The sequence below is a fragment of the Micropterus salmoides genome, unplaced genomic scaffold, assembly GCF_014851395.1.
Source record: "Micropterus salmoides isolate LMB-PRFRI ecotype aquatic unplaced genomic scaffold, ASM1485139v1 Ms_hic_scaffold_3, whole genome shotgun sequence".
In the NCBI taxonomy this organism is placed as follows: domain Eukaryota; kingdom Metazoa; phylum Chordata; class Actinopteri; order Centrarchiformes; family Centrarchidae; genus Micropterus; species Micropterus salmoides.
Window position 1 is genome coordinate 36,060,208 of NW_024042261.1, and position 24,280 is coordinate 36,084,487.

The 24,280-nt window shown below is 39.9% G+C and overlaps 1 protein-coding gene across 3 annotated transcripts in view; it reads left to right on the forward strand.

Annotated features, from left to right (window-relative positions):
• Window positions 1–24,280, forward strand: part of pak1 (p21 protein (Cdc42/Rac)-activated kinase 1) — a 76,524-nt gene that overhangs the window by 19,909 nt on the left and 32,335 nt on the right. For 2 of the 3 annotated variants that reach the window (XM_038693674.1, XM_038693675.1), the window contains exon 3: window positions 19,510–19,729. In XM_038693674.1, the coding sequence (XP_038549602.1) occupies window positions 19,537–19,729 (193 nt within the window). In that variant the 5' untranslated portion in view covers window positions 19,510–19,536. Of the gene's footprint in view, window positions 1–16,677; window positions 16,816–19,509; window positions 19,730–24,280 lie in introns of those variants that run through there. The other variant, XM_038693676.1, reaches the window with a different exon arrangement.

The following is a 24,280-nucleotide window of genomic DNA, read 5'->3' on the forward strand; positions in this document are numbered from 1 at the left end:
TTATTAAAATATAAAACAGAGAAAGGCAGCAAATGACAAATCTATATTTGAAAGAAGTTGCTAATTACTTTTCGAGAGAGAGAGAGAGAGAGCTCTGAGGCAGGTTTTCCTGTGAAAAATGGTTTTGTCTAAATTCCAGTGGACTCTTGTTGCTACTCAGCTTTCTTTCTATTCTTTGATCCCTCCCTCTTTATTCTCCCCTGGCCCCCACTTGCCCCCTTCACTCTCTCTCTGTCAGCATCTCTCTCTCTCCTCCCACTTTGTGTTCTTTCAGTATGTCTCTCGCTCCCGCTGGTCCTCTTGTTCTTTCTCTGCCTCTTTTGTTTAGCTCTTCTTTTCGTGCTCACACATTGTTGGATCACTCAGACCGGACAGATTCCTCCTTTTTATTCCTCTTTTCATTTTCTTTTTTCAAATTTCTTCCTCCTTCCACACACACATTCACATGATAAATAGCTGTAAGCAGAAAACCTTCCAGACAGATTAAACGGAGCGAGGGCTCATGTGATGAGGGAAAGACGAGGAATAGAGACAGGGGGTTCAGCCGCTTTTTGAGTTTAAGTGTATCCTTGCAAATTAATTATTTGTCTTTGATGCTTTACATTTCATTTGGGGAAACGGCTACCATAGCTGTCATGCCAGTAATTAACAAACTTCTCCCAACAATTTATCTGGATGTCTATACGGCACATCAGTGAAAATGCCCCCGATGTTATAATGGCCTGCAAACCTACAAAAACCATGACACCTTTTATAAACATTGTTTCCTTGAGCATTTAAATGTCTTTACCGGTTGACAGTCTCCTCTGTGAAAGCCTTGTTTTGTTTGTGTACATGAAGTATTCGACTTAATTGTGGTATTGACCTGTTGTGGATGGCAAACAAAACATTTTACGTGAGTGCCAGCTGAAGAGAGACGAAAATGAGAAAAGAGTTGCTAGTGAAAAGACATCAAGTTATAAAACACACACACACACACACACACACACACACAGACACACACACAGACACACACACACAGACTCCTGCAGCGTTGCACAGACTGTAAGAACCATCTTCTGCTGGGCTGCAATCTATTGGATGCCATGTCTGATTTATCTCCACTGCTGTGTGTGTGTGTGTGTGTGTGTGTGTGTGTGTGTGTGCGCCGTGTACTGTATGAAGCCTTCACTATGTTTATGGCTCACATTATGCGTTTCTAACTGCTGTGTGCGTGCGCGTGATTTCAGTAATGGTACAGTACAGGGTAGAGTGTGTGTATGTGCTTAAGTTTGCATTAATCCTATTAACATCATTAAAGGACTTGCCACTTAAGGCTCTGCAATGCACCCTGGGATTGCATCGAACGCTTCACTCCAGTCTTCACTTTCTCCCCTTCAGCTTCTTTTCTTTCAAAGATATTGTCTTTCTCATTGTTAATGTCCTTTTTTCCCTTTTCTGTTCTTTTCCCTGTTGGTTGTTCTCCTGCATGATTTCCTTAAATCTTTTTCTAGATATTTCTCATTCTTCCTTTCCTCTTGTTTTAGGTCTTCTTTTACTTTTCACTAGAGCTGTCCCAACCTGACCCTGAGGGCCGATTAAAGTCCGATCCTTTCTTTTCTGAACTCTACTGTTTTTGTCCGCATCAGCCTTGCAAAGTTGCTCTCCTGAATGGCAGCCTACAGTGTGAACATACTGGTGGAACTGTGTTTTGAGTGACAGGCTAAAATTAAACTTCCTTATTGTTGGTTTGTTTGTCTGCTCGTCAAAGATCACTTGTGAGTGAGAGGTCTTCTCTTGGGATGCACCGAAATGAAAATTCTTGGCTAAAGCCGAAACCGAATTTAATGAAAATATTTGCCGAATACCGAACATCGAACAAGTATATTCACACTTTTTTTTTTTCTTTTTTTTTTTTTAACCATTGCATAAATTAAATATTCAAAATATGCTTTTTACTCAGTGTTTCCCATAGGATTTGGAGAGACTATGGTGGTGGTCCATTAAACTAAATTTCATGTGTGTATTTACTTTTAATGGACACATGTAATACTTTACACTTTCTGTGAACAAAATCCAATTAATCTTATTTCCATCCTGTATACACACCTTATTTTGAAAACCTGAAGACTTCCTCTCTTCAGGTATGAGTCTCGTAGTGCAACACTTGTCTTTGTAAAGAGACAAACTGACAGGATAAAGTCGCTAACCTGCCTGTCAGCTCGCTCTGGTCCGTTTCAGTGGATTTACCGTAAAGGATTGAATACGTGTGCACTCTAAATTTAAGTGCGGCTAGCTTAATTGCCTTCTCACAAACGAGTGACAGAAACACTCAAAAGGGGTTAGACCATTTGTTGCCTTTTCTAAGAAGTCAGCCACAGATGGAGTGGATGTGCTAGGAGACAATTCAGCAGTGTCTGCAAACGACGACAATCACGATGCCTGCTCAACGTCGTGATGTCTCTCAGCCCAATCCTAATCCCTAGTCTTCTCCAGTAAAACCATTCAGTTTCAGAAGCATCATCACAGTTTAAGTTTCACTCATATCATATCAATAATTTAAGCTTAAAAACTTAACCAGGGCCTCCAGTGTTTGGATCGAGTAGCTCGTAAGTAGTGTAAGATGTTTCAGATTTAGTAGTTACAGTTGTCATATGTCAGATATGCATTTGATCAACATTTAGTGGATCAGACTTGGTATCGGCACTCAATAATAAAGGCTGATTCAGGATCAAAACCAAAACATTTTTTATATGGACATCCCTATTTTTCAGTCTCTACATGTCTTTCTCGCTCTAATTTTTTATCTACCTTTTTTATTTGTCCATTTTTGTAGTTTTTGCTCTGCTTTTATTCTATATTATTCTCACTCTCTCACTCACACTCTGTGCAGGTATTTTCCAATTCTTCTGCTTCTGGTAAAACCGATCAGATCTACTTTGGACAGCCAATCAATCACAGGCAGTGAGTCAACACTGACCAATGGCAGCTGCTGATTCAGACCTTTTGCTATTATGTCAGACACACAGATGCAGGGAGATGATAAATCATTAAGGACGTCTGTATTGCTCTTTCCTTCTTCTTATTTCAGCCTCTTAGGGTTGGGCAATGTCTGCAATGAGAAATCGGGATGGGCGATGGGGGCAGCGGTCGTCTTATGTGCATGTGTTCTCACACAAACTTCACTCGGTAAAACATTTTGTAGACTATTGACTTACGTCGCACTGGATATTTTACACACGGACCAGGTAAAGCAACAGTGAACACACAGTGTGCAGATGTTGGTTTCAGTTGTTTGATAGGTTACGTCATTAATAAGCCGACGTGTTGCTCACCTGCTGCCGTGATAACGGATCACGGGTGGAAATATACAGTAAAAAGACAAGTTCTCAGTCTTTTAGGCCACTCTATATAACATAGTCTAGGCTGATGGAGAAAGCAGACGGGGTAGCGAGACAGAGAGAGGCGGGGCAAGCCGGGGTGTTTACCTGAGGTGTAGGTGTGTGTGAGTGTGTCAGACAGTGGGGAGAAGAGAATTCCGAGGCAGGTGCAAAGCATATACATATAGTTATCTGTTAATCCATCGTTCACAGGATTTTATTAATCATGGAGATTAAACAATAATCAAGTAATCATTGCCTCCCCTAGTCAGGATTAGATTAGGCTATAATATTTGAACTATATCTTATATAGTGATTCTATTTGTATTTGAGGGAAAGCATCACATTTTACAGATGATTCGAGATTGTTTTTCAGTTTTCACTGACAGCAGAAAAGCCTTTTAAAAGTTAAAATAGATGCACGGAGGAGAAAGTTGTTGTGGATTAAACTCCTGAAACAGTGTGTGCATGGTCTAAAGGGCACAGCAGAGCTGAAACATCAGGTCTCCCAGTTGGGGGTCTTAATGTGACCTTGTAGTCCATGTCAGTATTGATTATAGAGCTGTGTGTGTGTGCTGGCTCTCTAATGGATTTTGTTGTGGATGTGTGTGTTGTGGCTTGTCACACAGGAAGAATCTCTGGAGTACATGCTGTTGGTGATTATTTTGTAGTATGTATGTACTTTATCTTTAGGCACACACACACATACATACATACATTATTGAATAATCTATTTACTTGATTAATCAATTAATCTTTTGGTCTATAAAACATCAGAAAACACAGAAAAATGCCACATATTAAAAACTAATTTAGTGGTTAATTATCGTTGCAGCACTAGATCAAAGCTCTAATCTCTGAACGTAGCCTACTGTAAGTTGATGCTGCAAAAAGTACAATAATCTCCCTATTAACCATTATGCATTTTATTTGTGTGAGCTGTTAGTTTTTATATTTTTGCTCAGTTGAGCTTTTAATAAAACTTCGCCCCTAAACAAGAGAAATGGCATCAGATTATGGATATTTGGATGTGAGATGAGCTGGAGGAGTCTTGTTTTGCAGGGCTGTCAGTTTAGATGCTTTATGGTTTAGATAAAGAGGAAGAGGGAGAGGAAACGGACATGAGCTGGATTTTTCTTGTGAGTTATGATGTATTAAATTAGACAAGCTGAATGGAGAGGGCAGGGAATGATTTCACTTTCCTCACTGCAACACAAAGATCTTGGCACTTACTTGAAGCTTAAAATGTTGTTTGTCAATAATAAATAAACAAACAAGGATGTCGGTGTGTCATTGTTAGTCCAAAGATGTGACTCTGGATATTACTAATACGCCCAACTTTTGTTTGGTGTATTAGATTTGTACAAACAGGTTTCTCCCTTGTCGTGCTCTCGTTGCATCACACGTTCAGTGTATTCCCAAAATGGACAAAAACTGGGGTAAAATGACTTAGGCAGTGACGCTGGTTTAGTTTGACAGCAAGTACAGTTGGGATCATAATCAGGACTCGGTTTGTCCTGTAGACCAGAGAAGCCTGTGCTTATCTTATCACACGCCATCGCTACAGTAAGACAGACTCCGAAGTTTAGGAAGAGCTGGCAGCCACACATTTAATCATTTTTCTTTCCAGCCATTTCACTTTGAATTCAGATGCGTCAGCATCACTGACAGTTTACAGTTAATGACCTCTTTCTGCTCCTCGCCTCAGAGTCTCCTGCTCAATTCGCTTTCCCACTACACTTTAGAGCCCGGCCATTATGGGATTTTTTTGGACCGATACCGATTTTGAAATCTGAGGATTTTAAATTCCATTATTCTGATATGTCAGCCGATATTCTTATTTTCTCCTTCTTTTCAGAAACTCATAATTCAAACAAAGATTATCCCCTAACATATGTCATGTGTATAAGACCTCACCAAGATGATAATGTAGTTTAAAAATAAACTTTTTTTATGTTATTGTAAATAGTACTTTGAACAAAAGGAGAGCTGATCATGTCAGCTGATTGCTGTGTTTTGTTGTGGATTTGTGGTGTTCAGACATGTGCGTTGCAGAGTGTCCTCTGGTGGACAACACTCATAACATGACTGAAGGATCCGTCTGTTTCTTTTTGTAATTGAAGTTGGGCTCGACCACACTTTATAGATACTACAGAGAACAGTAGTGACATTTGCTGCTATACTGGGGGCAGTTTGTTGGCCCACCACTTTGGTCCAGACTGAAGTATTGGAACAACTTTTGGAGGGATTGCCATGAAATATGGTTGGAGCAGTCATGGTCCCCAGAGGATGAGTCACACACACTTTAGTGAGACACCCTAAAAGCATGATTTGTGACATTTCGGGGGGGTCTCTAAAATTTTGACAGCTTGCTTTATTGACATTAATTTCTGTATTTTTCTATCATCATGGATCATGCAGAGCGTCAGACTTCATCCAGCCAGAGAGAATGATCACCTGACCGTCCGCAGCGGGCCAGTCGTTTCGCAATCTCCTGCCCCTGGTCTGCCCCACTCCCTCTCCTGTACGGGTTGTGTCGCTAGAACGACCGATGCCTGTGAACGGTTCGTGATTGTTCCCTCTGGCTGGATGAATATTACGCACGATTCATGCACTACTGCAGCTGGGGGCTCCCCGCAGCGCCATGCAACTTTCTAAAATCTTCCCTTTCGCGGAGAAAAGAAAGATCAGATCGCAAACACAGCCGCAGCTGTTGTGTGAAGTGTAATTGTAGCAAAATGGCTACACATGAAATTATTATTATTATAAGACAAACATGCCTGATACTTTAACAGCCAGCTCCAGGTCTACATGCTTGCAGCTATTAATGATTCAACAGCAATGGCAATCTTTGCTTTGCTGTACCTCCTAGCTTTATTTCCAGTTTCCTTATCTTTGCCATCATACACAGGTAGGAGTGAAGTTTTTACGCAGACACACAAGATTTTCCAGAGAGATTATTGCATTTGGGGTTTGTGGTTTATTGCAGTAGTAAATAGTACAAACAGATGAACATACCGCTTGATTTCTTATCTTGTTTCCAGTTGTTTACATGTATTCTGATCCGTGGTCTGTGGTCTGTGATCGGTGGCCTGGTGAGAACTGTGTGTGCTCCCCCTACCTGTGCCTACCACTTCCTGTCACCTATGCCCCCTATATACAACCATGTGCATCTAATCACTGCCACCCAGTGTCCAAAATACTAATGTAAATATATCCTAACAAAATAAAATGTCATGCCAACAAAAAACATAAATGGCTCCTACAATAGATATTTCTGTTTTTATAAATAACTCAACATTTTCTTCAGTACTCCTGGGCAGACACCAGGAACCTGCCCATTTACAGCACTCCCACTACAGCCTATAGTCTCATGTTTGACATTTAAGCTTGTGATGTGAAAACATCTGATTTCCGCATTTCCTCATCATAGTTCAGTTAAAAAATCCTTATGCACCATGGAGCGTATCTCCTGATTGGTCAGCTCAATCACACTTAACAGAGGAGGTTGCACAAGTGTCTGGTTCAAAGGTGGTTTACCCGACTTCACATTCAGCACCGGAGCTGAGAGCAAACGAGTAATGGAAATTGTGACTCTATTTACAGTCTACCTTTCTGTTGTCCTTCATTATTCTGTGTACAATGACGCACCCAAAAAAGTGTGTTGATTTAATTGATAAAATGAGGTTTGACAGGGGGGCAGCCCTGGCTGAGTGGCTGAAATGTAAATGATCAGAGGACTGTGCAGACCAGGGAGGGATCGCCCAAATTATCTCAGTAGGTAGTGTACCAAATTGATTATGTATGTTTTTTTAACCAGCACAGATCTCCTTGTAAACGCGTGCGTGCGCACCCCCCCAAACACACACACACAGTGGCCTCAGTTGGTCCCTGAAGGCAATATGCTGAGGCGGGGCTGACAGATGGTTGTATGGAGCAGGTTGTGTGTGTCAGGGGTTCTGGGATGGGATGCCTTGCTTACAATAACCTGCATAATCAATGTGCTGCACACAGACAGACGGACAGCTAGTTAATCATACCCTGTGTGTGTGTGTGTGTGCGTGTGTGCGTGTGCATCAAGGGTTGCAATGTGGGCAAAATTAGTACTGAAAAACACTATTTAAATAACAAAATAATTCTTTAAACTCATTTCTGATTTTGTTAAATAATTTTTAGTGTTTTACTTCCAAACCAGTAATTTTCAAGTGTTTAAGTTATGTTGTGGAATATTGTTGTATAACATTTGACCTAAGAACTGAACCACTGCAACTTGATGTGAGAAATCTTGTCAGAATACAATAATATGGAGAAAGAATCTGATTATTTTTTTTGCATATTCAGATTGCCGTGAGGTAGCTTGAATCTGGACGGCTACAAAAACCACATGGAAACTTGAACCACATCCCGGTGGTCTGAAATTCAACTCAAGTGGATGATTTATTTGAACTCAGTCTGGATGATCCAATCAGACTTTGAATGTAATGTCACTTACAAAGCCGCAGACCACGTCAGCCCGCTGTGACTGCAACATCAGACGTGACTGTATGAAGGATATCTACCTCCTCAGTCACATCATGACTAGATACTGCTTTGCTGTATTGTTTCTTAATGCAATTTTGCTCTTTTAGGAAGTTAAGCCAGTCATACCTTTTTGATTGACCAGCAGCTGTTGTGAGCAGGTTAGTGATAGTCTTATTTTTAATTCAAGTCAACAACAAAAACAAGATCCTCAATGAACTTTATTTTATTAAGTAAATGGACTATGGCTGCAACATGGCTGAACGAATAATCGTTTTCAAATCTAAATTGCGATTTGAAAGAACGCGATTAGCTAATCGTGAAGACGGCGATTAAAATGTAGATTAAAATTATAACTAGAAACGATACTGTACTGTGTTTGACTTCCTGCCTGGTTCATCTGCTCTGTGCTGCTTGACGTGGCTTCCGTCAAATAACTTTAAAGAAAATCAAATCAAATTGTTATCGCAGTTGTAATAGTTCAGCCCATGCTGTAACTAACGATTACTTTCATTTTTTTTATATATCTGCACATTACTTTCTTGATTAAAACACTAATCATTCGGTCTGAAATATCATAGGTGCAACAATCTCGCAAAGCCAATGGCGATATCAGTGAATGTCTTGTAATGTTCGGCAGACAGTCCACTTTACTATAATATGAAACAAAGGCAGCAAATACTCACAATTGAGACGCTGCTTGAAAAATACTACTCATGAATCACCTGACTAATTGTTTCAACTCTAAAATAGACCCTGCACACAAATTTTTTTTTTTATTCAAACACTAAATAACAGACACAGACACAGACGCCTGAAAATCTAAAAGTTGTCTAACAAGAGAAGCACTTGTTTGGAGTAAGCACGTAATCTGACCTGACTGCAGGGAGAGACCCTGAAACACAAAGGATTATGGGTAAAATGAGAGGGATTTTGACATCTGAACAGATTATGCTCTGCAGTTGACGTTCCCTCGGGCAAGGCACTGAACACCTCCAACTGATCTACTGAAGTGAGTGTGTGGGTGTGTGTACACGCCCCCTGCTAAGAGACAGTCTGTTATTTGTTCACATGCTCTCTCCCTCTCTTCATCCTCACCCTCTTCACCCCCTTTCTCTCTTTTCTCTGCTTTACTCTTCGCTTTATTTAGTCCTCCTCCTCCCCCCCCCCGTCCCAACCGGGCTCGTCACGTTCTTCGTTCATGCAGAAGAAAACCACCATCCCCCTTTCCTCTTCTCTTGCTTTCTGTTCATCTATCCTTTTATTTTGTTTTTGGCCACGTCCTCTTCAAAATTACCATCTGTGACACACACACACACACACACACACACACACACACACACACACACACACACACACACACACACACACACACACACACACACACACATAATGATTGCCACCTGACAAAAGACACTCAAGGTTTGTGAAGAGATGAAAACTCCTGTCTCAGTAATTTCTGACTTCTTGTCATTGACTCTCAGCTCCAAGCTCCTCTTTAAAAACTGGTAGCAAATGCAAAGTTTCAATTTAATATAAAAGTAATTCTGTAATAAAAGTCATGTTACTCACACAGGAGGAAATAGTGTGTTTGCTGGGGACTTTTTTCAGCGACGGATGAATCCACATTTGGTGCACTAGTGAGTAGTTAGGGCTGCAGCAGGACAGTGTATGTAGGACTGGTATGAGGAACATGTCACCCAGTGCAGCAGTGAGGCTCACTGAGGTGCTTTTTAATAGTTTTTGGATAACAATGGAACTCTATGGCACAGAGGAAGAAGAGATATCATGCTTAGCATACACACACAGTACTTGTCTTTAATAATGTGTCGACAATGAGAAAAATTTTAAATTATTTTAGTAATGTATCCTGAAGCAAAGCAGCGTGAAGAGAAAAGTTAATAAACTGCAATAAAGAGCGAATACAGTTTTATATCCAAATGAAGACTAAAAATTTCTTGAATGCAGAAGAACAGTCAGGATGAACAGTGTAAACCAGGGACTCTCCCGAGGTTGTAACTTCAAAGACCCAAATTGTAATGGGTGTGGTTGGGGTGTGTGTGTGTGTGTGTGTGTGTGTGTGTGTGTGTTCGTGTGTGTGCATTTGAACTTGAAAATAGATTCTGTGTGTGTGGTATTTTGCACATGTATCCATATATACATGTCTGGTCTGTAAAATATGTTAAAATATACATTTGAAGTCTGGGCCTTGGGGTTCATCTCATTAACATGACGACATGATGCTGAAGTCGACTGCTGACGGCTGAAAATTTGATCTCTCCTCATCACTTTCTTCTCTGGTCTTTCCTTGTCATGATCGGTCGAACCTTTTCAGTCTATCTGTGTCTCCGCTTCACGCTGCTGTTACAGGGTCTCCAGTGTTCAGAAGAAATCAGATGCAGTTGACGCCTCATCTTTCTTCCTCTTTTGTTCTTTTGTTGTGTTTTTGTCTGACTCTCCTTTCATCCGTCTCTTTTTCCTCTTTGTCTCTTCCTGTTAATGTCCCTCTTATTTATCTCCTGTCTCACTCCACACACACAAACACACAGAGGCTATTATTGTTATGTGTGTACTGAGCATCCCACAGAGTTGAGTGTCTGTGTTGTAACCGCGGGTCCTCCAGAAGTAGGCAACGGCTCCGTGGCCTCGCCATGCCCAGAGACACTGAACTCTCCTGGGCTACAACTGGGGGGCGGATCCCCTCCTGCTGGGTCTACAACCTCAGCTAAATGTTTTAATGCGTGTATGTGTACAAATATACCATAAATAAAGGCTGGTTTATTGAAGGTGGGGTCTACAATTCTAATCCAGCACACATCTTTTTGTCAATTTCAGCTTATATCTCCTCACCCTCTGCTAGCTTTCCGTTCTTTGTGTGTGCATAAAGAAAACCTGCTGTTTGTACTCAGCCACAAGATAAGTTAAGATAAGATGTTCCTTTATTGATCCCCTGCAGGGTAATCTCAATTGGCACAGCAGCACAGGGGAATGTAGTGCCAATTTCCGTGTCAGGCAACATTCAGCTTACTTTGAGACATGCTGTTGTTGTGATGTTAGCTATAGCAGCAGGGGAGTTGTGAGTATCACTGTTTGGAGCTGGGACCGTCTTGTCCTCTCTACATGTTAGCTTCACAGCAGCAACTGTAGTGACAGTTTGCTAACCCACAACCTGGCTAATGTTAGTTACATTACTTGCTTTGTTGCTCTATATCGCGGTATTTGCCATAGTAACCGATTTCTCCAGAATTGCATGCCCCACCTTTTAATAGCTATCAGAAACAAGTGGGACAGTTTATATTTGTCGCTTCACGTGTCTCCGTAGAGATAAAATCCACATATGTTGTAAGGCTCTCCAGTCTATGGCTGCAAAATTATTTTTATTAACAATTAATCTGCTAGGGGACGAGGACCGAGACCCAAAGACATTCGCTGTGTGCAATGGAAGACGAGGAAAACCAGCAAAGTCTCATATTTGAGAGACTGAAACCATCAAACATTTGGCACATGTGCTTGACAAATTATTTAAATTATTTATTTATTATCAAAATAGCTGCCGTTAATTTTCTGGTAATTGATATTTGTCGAATCTGTCCGATAGATTGAACTACTAGAAGGCATTTTGGACCACCTCTTGAGGAGGTCCGTAGTCCATCTCTAATGCCTCATAGTTGCATTTTACACTTGACTCGTTCCGTTTTACATCCATTAAGTATTTTATCCATCTAAAGGCTGGAACATACCTCTACAGACTGCATGTTGGCAAATGTGCACAGGGGACATCAGAGACATTCATGTGGTTGGTGTTAAAACTTTCACAAATATGTTAATGTTTTTTTCTCTTATGAAATAATTCGATAATAATAATTTCAATGGCTCAGTGGTATTTGTGCTTTATTGGTGCTGCTGGAGCTTTTACATAATTCCCCATAGCTTCTAACTGGTTTGTCTTGAAAAATGGGCAGAGGACAAATACCATGTAAAGAAGTAGGGGGAAAAATAAGCCTTCAGGATGCAACATAAAATCTTAACTGATCAGGCTGTTAACCAGTTGCAAGTGATGGTGTATTGTGTAAAACTAAATACTGAAGCAATGTTTTGGCTATTCAACAAGCATTTCAGATTTTCTGTGAGGACAGCGGGAATAAAAATATTCAGTGCAGGAGGAGATAGTAGAGACTGCACTGTATTTAAAATGCAATGACATGCACTTATGTGTGTGTGTGTGTGTAGCTATATGTGTGTCGGAGAGGGTTAATGTATGCACTGATGGTTTTGTGTGTGAGAGTTCCAGTAAACGTGGCTGCAGAGGCTGACATGGCATTTCCAGGAAGTGCTGACATTTAATGGCAACTGTCTCTTAAGTGTGTGTGTGTGTGTGTGTGTGTGTGTGTGTGTGTGTGTGTGTGTGAGTCTCTGTACATGAACATGTTTTGATATTAATTGTGATGGGGGGGGGTGATATCGTTAGATCAGTGATCAGATAGTGTGTGTGTGCTGTTTTGACTATTGATTGGCCTCTTGTGTCTTTTGAAATGCCCATATGACTAATGGACACATTAGGAGAGCAAACACAAACACATTCTTCTGGTTACTGGGCCGTCCTCAGATATCATGTTTTGAAGTCTGCTACTGAGCTGTTGTGATGAAGACATGAGAGGATAAAATATGAACTGAGCGATTCTCCATTTTTAAAGGTATGCTAATAAATATTTTTGATCAAATTTAATCTGTAATGTAAAACACACAGAATTATCACCTGGCGTCTCTGCAGTTTCCCGCAGTTCATATGAGTGTCATAAATCATAAATGTTCATCAACCTCGTTTCCAGCAACAGCCGCCGCTCGTGTTCAGTAGAGATGTCTCGAGTCGATCCTAACAATCAGAAATGTTCTGATACCCACTGTCTTCTACCTGCTCAGCACTCAAACAACGTGAGAGACTAGTATTTTGCTGCTAAAAGCCCTCAGCAGTTAATAGCAGCAGTTAATAGAGACCAAAGAAGAGCTAAAAGGAGAGTGAATATTAGACTCTAATGTTGCTGCTGGTAGTGGAAATGAGCAACTGCCATCTTAAAATATTTACCATAACTATTTTATATGGTGATAATATGTCAAATGTTGTGTTTACATGTTGTTATGCTGTGTTGTTGGACGTAAATAACAATTAGATTCAGAGCTGCAGAGAGTCTCAGTTTCTCTGGCTGACGCTTCAGAGAAATGTGGGTCAGAGAAACTGTTCAGACATGATTCACTATGATGGGGAGCAGAGAACATAGGGGAGGCGCTCACAGACTCGCTATTATCGACACTGATATCTATGAGCACTTTATTTTATTTCCATTTTACTGTAAATTTATGTTATTGACATGTCTGTTTTGCCTTGTAAATTGTCAAACTCAATAAAGATTTTTATTTTTTTTTTTAAAGAGAGAGGCCGGTTTGAGGGAGACAAAGGGTGAAATGACGTTAGGTCAGAGTAGACGGAGAGAAGAAGAAAACATGGTTAAGACCAAATTGGTGGAAACTGACTTTAGTTTAGAAAGATGGAAAGGGAGAGATGGGTCAAGCAAAAAAAGGGCAATTGGACTTTATGGAAGATCCTCAAAGACCTTTCGCCTTAGAAGAGGCTTCTTCAGTTCTGACTGACTGGCAGGGAGTCCCAGCTATTTAACCTCTTTGGGGTCTTTATCAAGGTGATGGATACCGCTTGGTTCGTTAGTGCTCCTGGATGTTTCAATGACTAGGGCTGCAACTAACGATTCATTTCATTATCGTTTAATCTATCGGTCATTTTCATGATTAATCGATTATATGGTCTATAAAGTGTCAGAAAATGATAAAAAATTTCAATCAGTGTTTTCCAAGGGCCAAGAGGACGCCGCTCAAAAGTCTTGTTTTGTCCACAACCCAAATATTTTCATTTTACTGTCATAGAGGAGTAAATAAACCAGAAAATATAGAAGCGGAAGTCTGAAAATCTCAACTTATTTTCTTTAAAAAATGACTCAAAATTATAAACAGATTATGAAGAATATTGGCGATGAATTTAATAGTTGACAATTATCGACTAATTGTTGCAGCTCTAGAAACAACAGTCATTGTGGTCATTAGAGTGATGTGTAGCTAATTACTGATATTGTCACGTGAGGCCAAATGTCAGTGTTTGTTCAGTCTCCTGGGAAGAGATGAAAGGACAGCATTGTAAGTGGGGATAAGTTCCATCTTTGCCATAATTCCCTGTTGAGAGATGGTCTCTCTATTCTGGTGTAAATAGCTACTTTGACTCCCCTTTCAAACCATCTGTTCTCCCTGTCATCGAAAGAGTGTGTGTGTCCCTTTATCCTTCAGATGTAGGCAAACTGCTGAGTCTTAAGGAGTTGGCCCTTCTGTGTTGAGTCATGCGTTTGTGTAGTGATTGTAGTGCAGTCCTCACTGCATGGGACAGCATCCACCAGATGACTCTTCTTGTGTTTGGATTCTGTATGTGGTGTTTGTTGAAAATCCTCCAGAGTTTCGCTGATAATCCAGACACATAGGGAATCACAACGTGGTTGCATTTACTCCCCCCCCCACTTATCACCGTCTTCGAGGATCTTCAACCACGTCCAGTTGCACCCCCTCTGGGTAACTGTGACCTGGATGACTAAGAATCTTCACAGACATAAAGCAGCGAGGAAAGGGAGAGGAACAAGCTACACATGCTTTTATTTCTTCTTGTTTAGACTACTGTAATGCACATTATATCGGTATAAATCACAACGCACTTTCACGCTTACAGTTAGTCCAAAATTCTGCAGCACGTCTTTTAACAGGAACCACAAAGCTTCCTGTTCGTTTTAGGATTGATTTTAAGATTTAGTTTGTTTTTAAAGCTGTGAATGGACTGGCCCCAACATATATCTCGGACCTCATCCAAATTTATACGCCAGCGCGGTCACTGAGGTCAGAGGGACAGCTCCAGCTTGCGGTCCCCATGACAAGACTTAAAACTCGGGGGGGACAGGGCTTTTTCTGTGGTTGGACCTATGTCCGAACAGCCACTACACATTTTTATTCTTTGGCTTTTAACTCCGCGTGAGTTGTGTGGTCCTCTGATGTCTTTTATTGTTTTACTGTATTTTAGTATTTAAACCTGATGCTCCTATTTTGTTTTTACAAAATTTTATATTAATTGTTTTGTATGTTTGAGTCTTCTGTGCAGCACTTTGGTTTTGTGTTTGTAAAATGTGCTATAGAAATAAAGTGGAATGGATTATATGCTAAATGTGTATCAAAAAATAATTTAGTGTGAAATATGATTTATGGTGACTAGCTAACCCCCGACCATCATTTACTGTAAAGTCACAGGTTTTATTTCCACGCCCAAGTCCTGCCTGACTGCGCTGTGATTGACTAGTACGCGTTACTTCGACATGTCTTTGTGATTGGATGCTAGCAGCAGGATGATAGAGATGCTTGGTGCTGCTTCGGCTGTGACTTATTGCCTTAATTTCCTAGTATTTTTCCTAGATCTTTATTACTAATTAACTTACTGCACTGACACTGATACTTCTGAGGGCCATATGTTAGCCTTATAGCCTTTCTTGGAATACTTTAATTTTTTTTGCCCATTTTCTTATCTTACACAGTTCTGTAACACTTTGTTTTTGTCAAAGACAACACATGGTTAATGATTGAATTTAATATATTCACTGAGTAAAGTAACGACTTATCCAATCACAGCCACTGTTATTTTGGTGTAGCTCTAGTCTTTTTGGATGCTGATTTGTGTGCTTATACCATGGGCAAGTAGTCTACGTAGTTAAATGGTCTTTTTGTCTGTTTTCATTGTGTTTCTTGTTGCTATAAGTTGGGAGTCCACGCAGGGTGTTTTATTTTGAAAATTGATTCTTTATTCCTGTCCAGTTCGATCTGTGCTGTGCAGCTTGACTCGGCTTTCGTTAAAAATAGACTAGCCGCGTATTTTCTTTGGAGCGTAGCGGAGAGCTGCTTCTGGGATGCTTCTGAAACACGCTGCGGCTCGTCTGGTGATCTGATTGCGATCAGCTCCGCGCTCTGTGGAACCACATGTGCAACACTACCCCTGTCAGTGATGGCACAAAATTATGATGAAGGGTCAAAGGTCTGGGGGAAACGAGTAGGGTTTAGTGCCTTTAGAAAAAGATGGCTGCATCTTGTTTTAATCACATAGTCTCTGTCTGGTTAGGAAAACCCTCTGACTTTTGTGGAGCTTGTTTAGTCATCCTTTTAAGGTCTGTGTGTAGCAGACAGTGTGTGGGTTTGTTTGATAACAGGGCTCTGCTGAAACTGACAGCGGTGTCTGAATATGAGACCTCTGCTGTCGTGTGTGTGCGTGAGTGTTAAAGACAAAGATTTATAATGTTACTGTCAGGTTCTTTTTAAAGAAGCTATTTTAGGACGTAAAAGTGGTTTAAGGCTGTGATTCAGTTTCAGTAATTATGTGTGTGTGTGTGTGTGTGTGTGTGTTTTAGATCAATAGACAACAAAGGGGCAATCACTTCCATGTAAACAGTGATTGTTTGTATGTGTGACGCCACATAGTGTGTGTGTGTGTGTGTGTGTGTGTCTCAGCAGACACAATAAACAGCTGTGTGTCTTTGTGTGCTCAGGGTTTTAAGTTTAGTTATCAAAGTATCTCTATGTGCATGTGTTTGAGTGTGTGTGTGTTTGCTGTAATTCCCGTATTTCCTAGTTCCTCATGTGACTCACCTTGTGACATCATGCTGTGTCACATCTCCTTCTATGGGAGGCAGGGTTGGTCAAAAGGCTTTTGGTACCTTGCACTCTCAGTCACTCTGCTTTTTAACTTTCAGTCGGGCCAACATTTTCTCTTCATACAGAGTTGTTTCTTTCCTTTTTAAATTGTTGTTTCTTTCTGGATCAACTTGAAGCTGTAAACGTCTCTCTCTCTGCTAAGGTAAGATCTACCTGCTGCCTTGAAATTATTTTGTTAAGGTTGAATCTGTGAGGTGAACACTTCATCTCTACTTTTCACCCTTTTAGTTTTAATCTCCTTAAAGGTTTAGGCACAGAAGGAAGCTGTCTCTGCTTGCTTTTCTGTCTATTCTTCTTTCTAGTCTATGTAAACAGTGTTTATTGTATTTTAGCTGTCATCTTGTTTGCTTCTGAAAAAGTGATGATCATTTCTCTGCTTATAACTTATAACTTTAGCGTGAAGCCTAACTCTCCCCTTGCCTAAGGACAGTAGTACATCTGCTAATAAATTATAGTAATTGCTTCCAGTCACCTGAAGGAGACATTTATTCATTTATTTTAAATATTCCTGTTAATTTTTACATGTGGTGAAAGGGATCATGTGCATGATGCTATTACACCCCTGTAAACAGAGCAGTTGCTGATCAAAGCTCAGTAGGAGGTTTTACCATTGATGTAAACTGTTCACACATTTGTGAAGTTTTATGAGAATAAACTCCCCAACATGCAGAAAGAGACAGCTGGTAGTTAATTTGGTTGATTGGAACTCCAACTACACAGACACAAGCTTTCTGTAAGTTTTCTTAGTGGTCTTTTAGTCTTGTGCAGTTACATGATATCTTCAAGTCTTGGAAAATAACCTTTGATGATGTTTTAGAAGTTATTTTTGCTTTGTAAGCCTTAAAGAATGCTACAGTACTAAGTTGCATTATGGGAAATGTAGGATCCAGTGTTTATAGAGGTTGACCCACACTAGGGACTAAACTGTTTTCTAACCTATAGTTTGTTTGCTCTGATCTAAATGAGTGGATCAGTCTGTAAACATTTTCCCCTTGGTTCAGTTTCTTTTCACACTAAAAGCCACATGAGAACGTTGACTCTTCTCATTGGTTAGATGTGCAAGGCGCGGGAGCAAGAAAGTGAACACAGGAAGGTACTGACGAAGCTCCTATCTGCACAAATAACAAGAATGTACTTTCTTTGCTTGTCCAGGTCAGACCTTCATTCAAGTATTATTGTGGGCATTCAGGAAATACCAGTATATCTTACAAATGTTTGGTTTTACTGGAAGATAGCAGACCGACCTGTGGCAAGAGGAAACTCATGAATACCAGAATAGATCTGGTACTGCTGACTTGTGCATCATGGGAAAATCTCAGAGTTCAGAGGAGTAATGTCATGAAACCATGGTACAGGTTACCTGTGCACATTAAAGTTACTTTAACCTGGATTTTGGTCAGCTGCTGAAAACTTCTGCAGGGACCTGTCAGTCAAAATAATCTAGACAAATCTTCATGGGGATTAATAGATTTATGAATCATCAACATCTTGTGTGTGTGTGTGTGTGTGTGTGTGTGTATTATGTACCTCTAACCCAAATAGATTGTCCTCGTGTGACTCTGTCCACTGGAGCATTTAGCAGAGCAGGTTACCTTGCAGTCTGTGATAGTGTGTATTTTTATGTAAGGGTGGTGTTATAAAACCAGTCATTAGTGTGTGTGTGTGTGTGTGTGTGTGTGTGTGTGTGTGTGTGCTTTGAGCACGTGTGTCATCTTCTCACAACATTTAGGTCTGAGTCAGTGGACACACACACACACACACACACACACACACACACACACACACACACACACACACACACACACACACACACACACACACACACACCATGGTTTAGTCAGCTAAGTGTTTGTAGATCAAACAGGCCTCTCTGAGCAAATGGAAACTCTTAGTTTGATCTTTCCTTCTTTCTGCAGCTTGGAATTTAAGTTTCTGATAAAGAAAACAAAATAATATGTGTATTTCATATCATTTGTGCTATAAAATAACTAATAATAATAACTAATGTATTTGAATTTACAGATTAATATTCAACCAACTTTGTACCAATATCCTTATTTTTGAGAAAGGGTTTTTCTTGATGCATGATGGCATGAAAAGCTGCAGAAACAGATGTTAGTTATTAGGAAATTTAATTGTGAATGCTAACAAAGTCGACATTGCTGCTAATAATGCTGACATTAATTGATTAGTCAAAACCCAACAATTGATTCCTGGTTAAAGTTATTTATTAAAGGTGGGATATACGATTCTGGAGAAATCTAATTCCAGGACAAATACTAGTGGCGGGCCGAAATGTGTTTTTCAATTGCAGATGCAGATATTCTCTCAAAATGCCAGATAATGGCCTGATTAATTGGTAACATTTAACTTTAAAATAAGCTGAATGTCTGGGGGCAACTTTACCTGACACACAAATCATGGCTGGAACAGCTGGAATAGTGTTGGGTGGTGGGGTGCGGGCACTTTAAGTCCAAACACCGGATTTTTTTCAGCGTACACACACGGACAGCTTGCGGACCTTGAGGCAATATTAACTGAAATGTGGAAAATGTCTTGTATTGGATTATAATCGCTTACTACACTTGAAAGTGCAAGTAATTCTACAGTCTTATACAGTCTTAATAAGTCATCTGAGGGAGACACTTTTGTTTTTACATATTCAAAAAAATAATCAGTAATGTTATTAGCAGCACTTATTTCCATATGGGAAATGTTTTTTTTTATTTTTATTTTTATCAGTTAGTCCTTATTTTAACTGCTGAATGTTCGTCTGTGATTGGTAGATTTTCTTGCCGCTCACCCTGCCTCCTCTGTTTGGTGTGTCTCTGTGCAGGAGCAGCCGGCTGCAGCCTAGCTGAAGATGTCTGATAATGGGGAGGTCGAGGACAAGCCCCCAGCTCCGCCCATGAGGAACACTAGCACCATGATTGGCTCCAGCAACAAGGATCCCGCCCCCCTCAACCACGGCTCCAAGCCCCTCCCACCAAACCCAGAAGACAAGAAGAAGAAAGACCGCTCGATCCGATTCATCCTAACCGGAGGAGGCGATAAGAGTGAGTCCTGAGATGACTGTGTGACAGCGTGTGTGTGATCGTTTTCCTTGAGCAAAGCATTTCGACTCATTTATTAACAGTGTGTAAACATACATAGGATGGTTTTAAAAATGATAAACTATTGCATTACTTATTTGAACGGTATTTCTGGCATACCTAACATCCAGCTACGGGGGATAAAAAGTAATTCAGCCACAAAATAACCTTGAACATCCTTAGTAGAAATTATTGTTGTGTTTTTTTTGTTTGTTTTTTTAGCATTTTGTGGGAGAAGATTGCAGCGAAACTGAAACCATAAAATTATGTGATGGTAGAAGTGTTTACATATAGAAGAGACATCTGAGAGTATTAAATGCCAGAACCTGAACTAGTAAACTTATTTGTATCTTACCGGATGGCTGGGTACAGAAGTGCTCTTCAGCAAGTTTCCATCTGGCTTAATTGGCCGTGGTTTTACATAGTCCTCTTCATAGAAGTGATCACTGCAAAGGCAGAGTTGTCTCAATGCTCCATCTTGAGTGTTTGTCTTGATTTAGTGCATGTAGCCACAGCTTTTGCTGCCGACCCTGTACACAGCAGTACACAGGTTCACTGACTGTGGATAAGCACTTTATACAGCTCCACTTCTGAACCAAAATTCAGAAGCTTTTACTTAAGAAGCACATAAACCTGTGTTTGGTTGGGCCAACACATGTTGATCTGGGTTTAATTTGTTGGTTTAATGTGGGTCTGACGCTGCTTCGCTTTGGTGTTAAGCCATGCTAACTCTAAAAGTCTAACACTGTGGGTCCTCCTCTGAAATGAAAGGTGTAACTCGTTGTCTTCAGATTCACCTTATTGAACTCCTCCACCACTCTCCCCTCTCCTCCAAGTGCATCCAGCTCAGCATGTTTGGTCTCCAAGTGGCACAGGTTGCATTGCTATCATAACGTAGTACTTTACAAACCACACACTGAGGCTGCGGTGAGTCATTTGAGCCCCTTCATACTTGTATAAAACTTTAGGGTACTGTTCATCATATTTCCGATGTTTTGGTTGAGTTCCTGTACTTTAGGCTGTGATCCTCCTGGTATCGAAAACTTGCTTATTTTTTCTTGAATCTTAATTGCCTCCATGAGCTGTATGTCACAGACCTGCCCTTAACTCTCAAGGGAGGCACATCTCACATCTTGAAAGCCTCTGCTCTAATGGTTATTATATAACTGATACAGTATTGTTTAATCCTTGTAGCACAAATTGGCAGCAACCTTTAGCCTTCTGAGCCATAAATATTCTTTTTCTGAGCTGCACAGAAACAATAAATACAGTTTAAAATATCAGCTGTTGTATTAACTGTCATTTAGGTGGCCAAAAGACAAAAACAATCCTTTTTTTAACAGCAGTGTTATATCAAAAAGTACAGGCAGATACAGACGTGGACAAAATTGTTGGTACCCTTCCGTTAATGTCATTGAAAAACTTCAATGGTCTCTGAAATAACTTGAAACTGACAAAAGTAATAATAAATAAAAGTTTACAGAAAATTTACTGACGGAAATCAGACTTTGCTTCTGAATTGTGGGTCAAGAGAATCATTTAAAAAAACAAACTAATGAAACTGGCCTGGACAAAAATGATGGTACCCCTAGAAAAGTTTAAGGCTGGGATATAAAACAATAATAATTAGTAACAGTATAATTTTCCTCAATGTCAATATAATAAATGTTCAATATATCGTCAATAAATATTTGGTTTAATTAATTTGAATCACAAACAAATTAGCACTTAATATTTCTATTAAAATATTTATTATTATTATAAAAAGATTTACTAATAATTGTTAAAAAAAGATTATATCATAATAGTTTTGAATGTTTTACCTCAGATTTGTTAAGTGATCCACTGTTTGGCATTAAGTGTTTACCACACAATTAACCATCTAGTTTCTTCAATTTTCACGAAGTAGCCAAAATCAGCCTTTAAACTTGAAAGAAATAATGATATATCGTGATAATTATCGATATTGAATTATATGAAATGTTTTTATCGTGATAACATTTTTGGCCATATCGCCCAGCCCTAGAAAAGTTTGGAAATAAGATGGGGACATTTTAAACTAAGGTGTGTCCTGCAATTAGCATCACAGATGTCTTCAAACTTGTAATCAGTCTGTCTGCCTATTTAAAAGGTGAAAAGTAGTCACTGTGCTGTTTGGTATCACGTATACTGAGCATGGACCACAGAAAGCTAAGGAGAGAGCTGTTTCAGGAGGTTAGAAAGTAAATTATTGACAAGCATGTTAAAGGTAAAGGCTATAAGACCATCTCTAAGCAGCTTGATGTTCCTTTGACTACAGCTGCACATATTATTCAGAGGTTTAAGGTCCACGGGACTGTAGCCAAACTGATAACAGAGTAGAAGCGTAGAATAATACGCATGGTAACCAATGAGCCCATAACAACTTCCACAGACATTAGAGGTGAACTCCAAGGTCAAGCTACATCAGTGTGAGATCGCACCGTCGTTGTTTGAGCCAAAGTGTACTTAATGGAGGACACCACTGTTGAATGCAAATCAATGCAAAAGACTGAAAATTGTAAAAATGGATATTGACAAGCCTCAAAGCTTCTGGGAGAATGTCCTTTGGACAGATGAGACAAAACTGGAGCCGTTTGGCAAGTCACACCAGCTCTATGTTCGCAGACGCCAAAATTAAGCATACAAAGAATATAACACTGTACCTACTGTGAAACATGGAAAAAGCTCATTATGTTTTGGGGCTGCTTTGCTGCATCTGGCACATGCCAGGGTACAATGAAATCTCAAGACTATCAAGGCAATCTGTAGCGATGTGCTGCCCAGTGTCAGGAAGCTTGGTCTCAGTCGCAGGTCATGGGTCCTCCAACAGGATAATGACCCAAAACACAGCTAAAAACACCCAAGAATGGCTAAAAGGAAAACACTGGACTATTCTGCGCCCTGATCCTATTGAACATCTGTGGGAGCTGAAAGATGAAGGGGTGGGCTTCACCAGAGGCCCCACGATACGATATTATCACGATATTTATGTTGCGATTCGATTTTATTGCGATTTTAAATATATTGAGATATATTGCAATTTATTACCTTTCTCCAACTTCCAGTTAGGTCCCTAAAGTCAACATCTGTTTATCTAAAAAGATACATTTCTCTATATGGTCCTGTTAAGTTTTCTAGTGGACTAAAAAAGCAATATTCTATATTCTAGCACCAAAAAGTTAAAACTCCCATCTGCAAAAATCAAATTAATCATCATTTTCAAAATCACTCCAGTTACAGCCAGTCATTTTTTAAACAGTGCTATTTCTCCAGGCGTTGTTAAAAATCACACCAGTGGCTGAGAAATGGTCCAAGATAGTATGCTTTTATTATCAGACACAGCTCGATCAATAGTCAGTAAACACATCCAAAGCTCCTCGGTGTGTCTGCTTCCACTTCTCACAGCCTCCCTCAGTGTATTAGAGCAGGCTGGCCTTATTGTGTCAAAACTGCTATCAGACGCTCTGCAGCAGATTTCAGCTGGCTGTACCTTCTCTGAACTACAGCTCATATCAACCATTAGAGCAGTTAATACGGATACGTTAACAGTGAACAAGCATGCCTTTGTTCGCATGTCAAAGTGCAGCTAAGCCAAAGGCCAACTGAGGGCTGACAGAGCAGCCTGATGAAAGCTAGTAAAATTATAACTGTGAAGCAGGATGGTGATGAGGAAGAGTGTGCCAGCTCAGCAAAACATCCTGGATGAAATGAGGTAAAAGACAAATATTGTAATTGTAGTGTGACTGCTGCACCCAGTGTCTCAGCTTCTCAGTGTGTTTAATCTCGGCCCTGTTCGTGTCAGTGCTGGTGGGAGACAAGCTCTCTCCCATAATGTCTAATAATAGTAATGCAGTATCAAAATGGAGTCCCCCATAAAGAAGTTTCGTTCAAGTGGCTGCCGGCAGACATTTATATTTCACTGAAGCATCTTAACATACCTGTTGTTTTTTCACTGATTTTTTTCATTTATTTTTTGGGGGGTCCTTCCTCAAAATAAATAAATAAATAAAGCTATAATAAGCTTTAGGTATCCCAACCTCAACATTAATTTAAAATGCACAACCACAGCCCTTATGTAAACTTACAGTAGCTCAGAATCTGGATTTTGTTTTTATGTTTAATTGATTACGGCCAAATGTAAAGACAACAATGTCATGATTTACCTCTCAAAAAAACTTGTTTGATCTGTTCTTTACAAAAATATTGTATATCATAAAACTTCAATTAATAGCAGAGTCCCAAATAGCCGCCTGTCCCGTTTCCTGGCCTGGTGTGGGAACACATTTTGACAAATAAACGCAGGTCTCCATTAAACTCCTGGTCTGGTTTTGATAGAAGTTCTTTGGATGTATAAAACCTCTTAAACCCTACGGGGTCGCTTGCTTTAGCTGTTTCTAAGCTGCTTAGATTGTGCATACAAATATTAATGTTTAAACGTATGATCAATATGTCGGTTAGATTCTCCAGAATTCAATCGTTCAGTTCATTTAATCG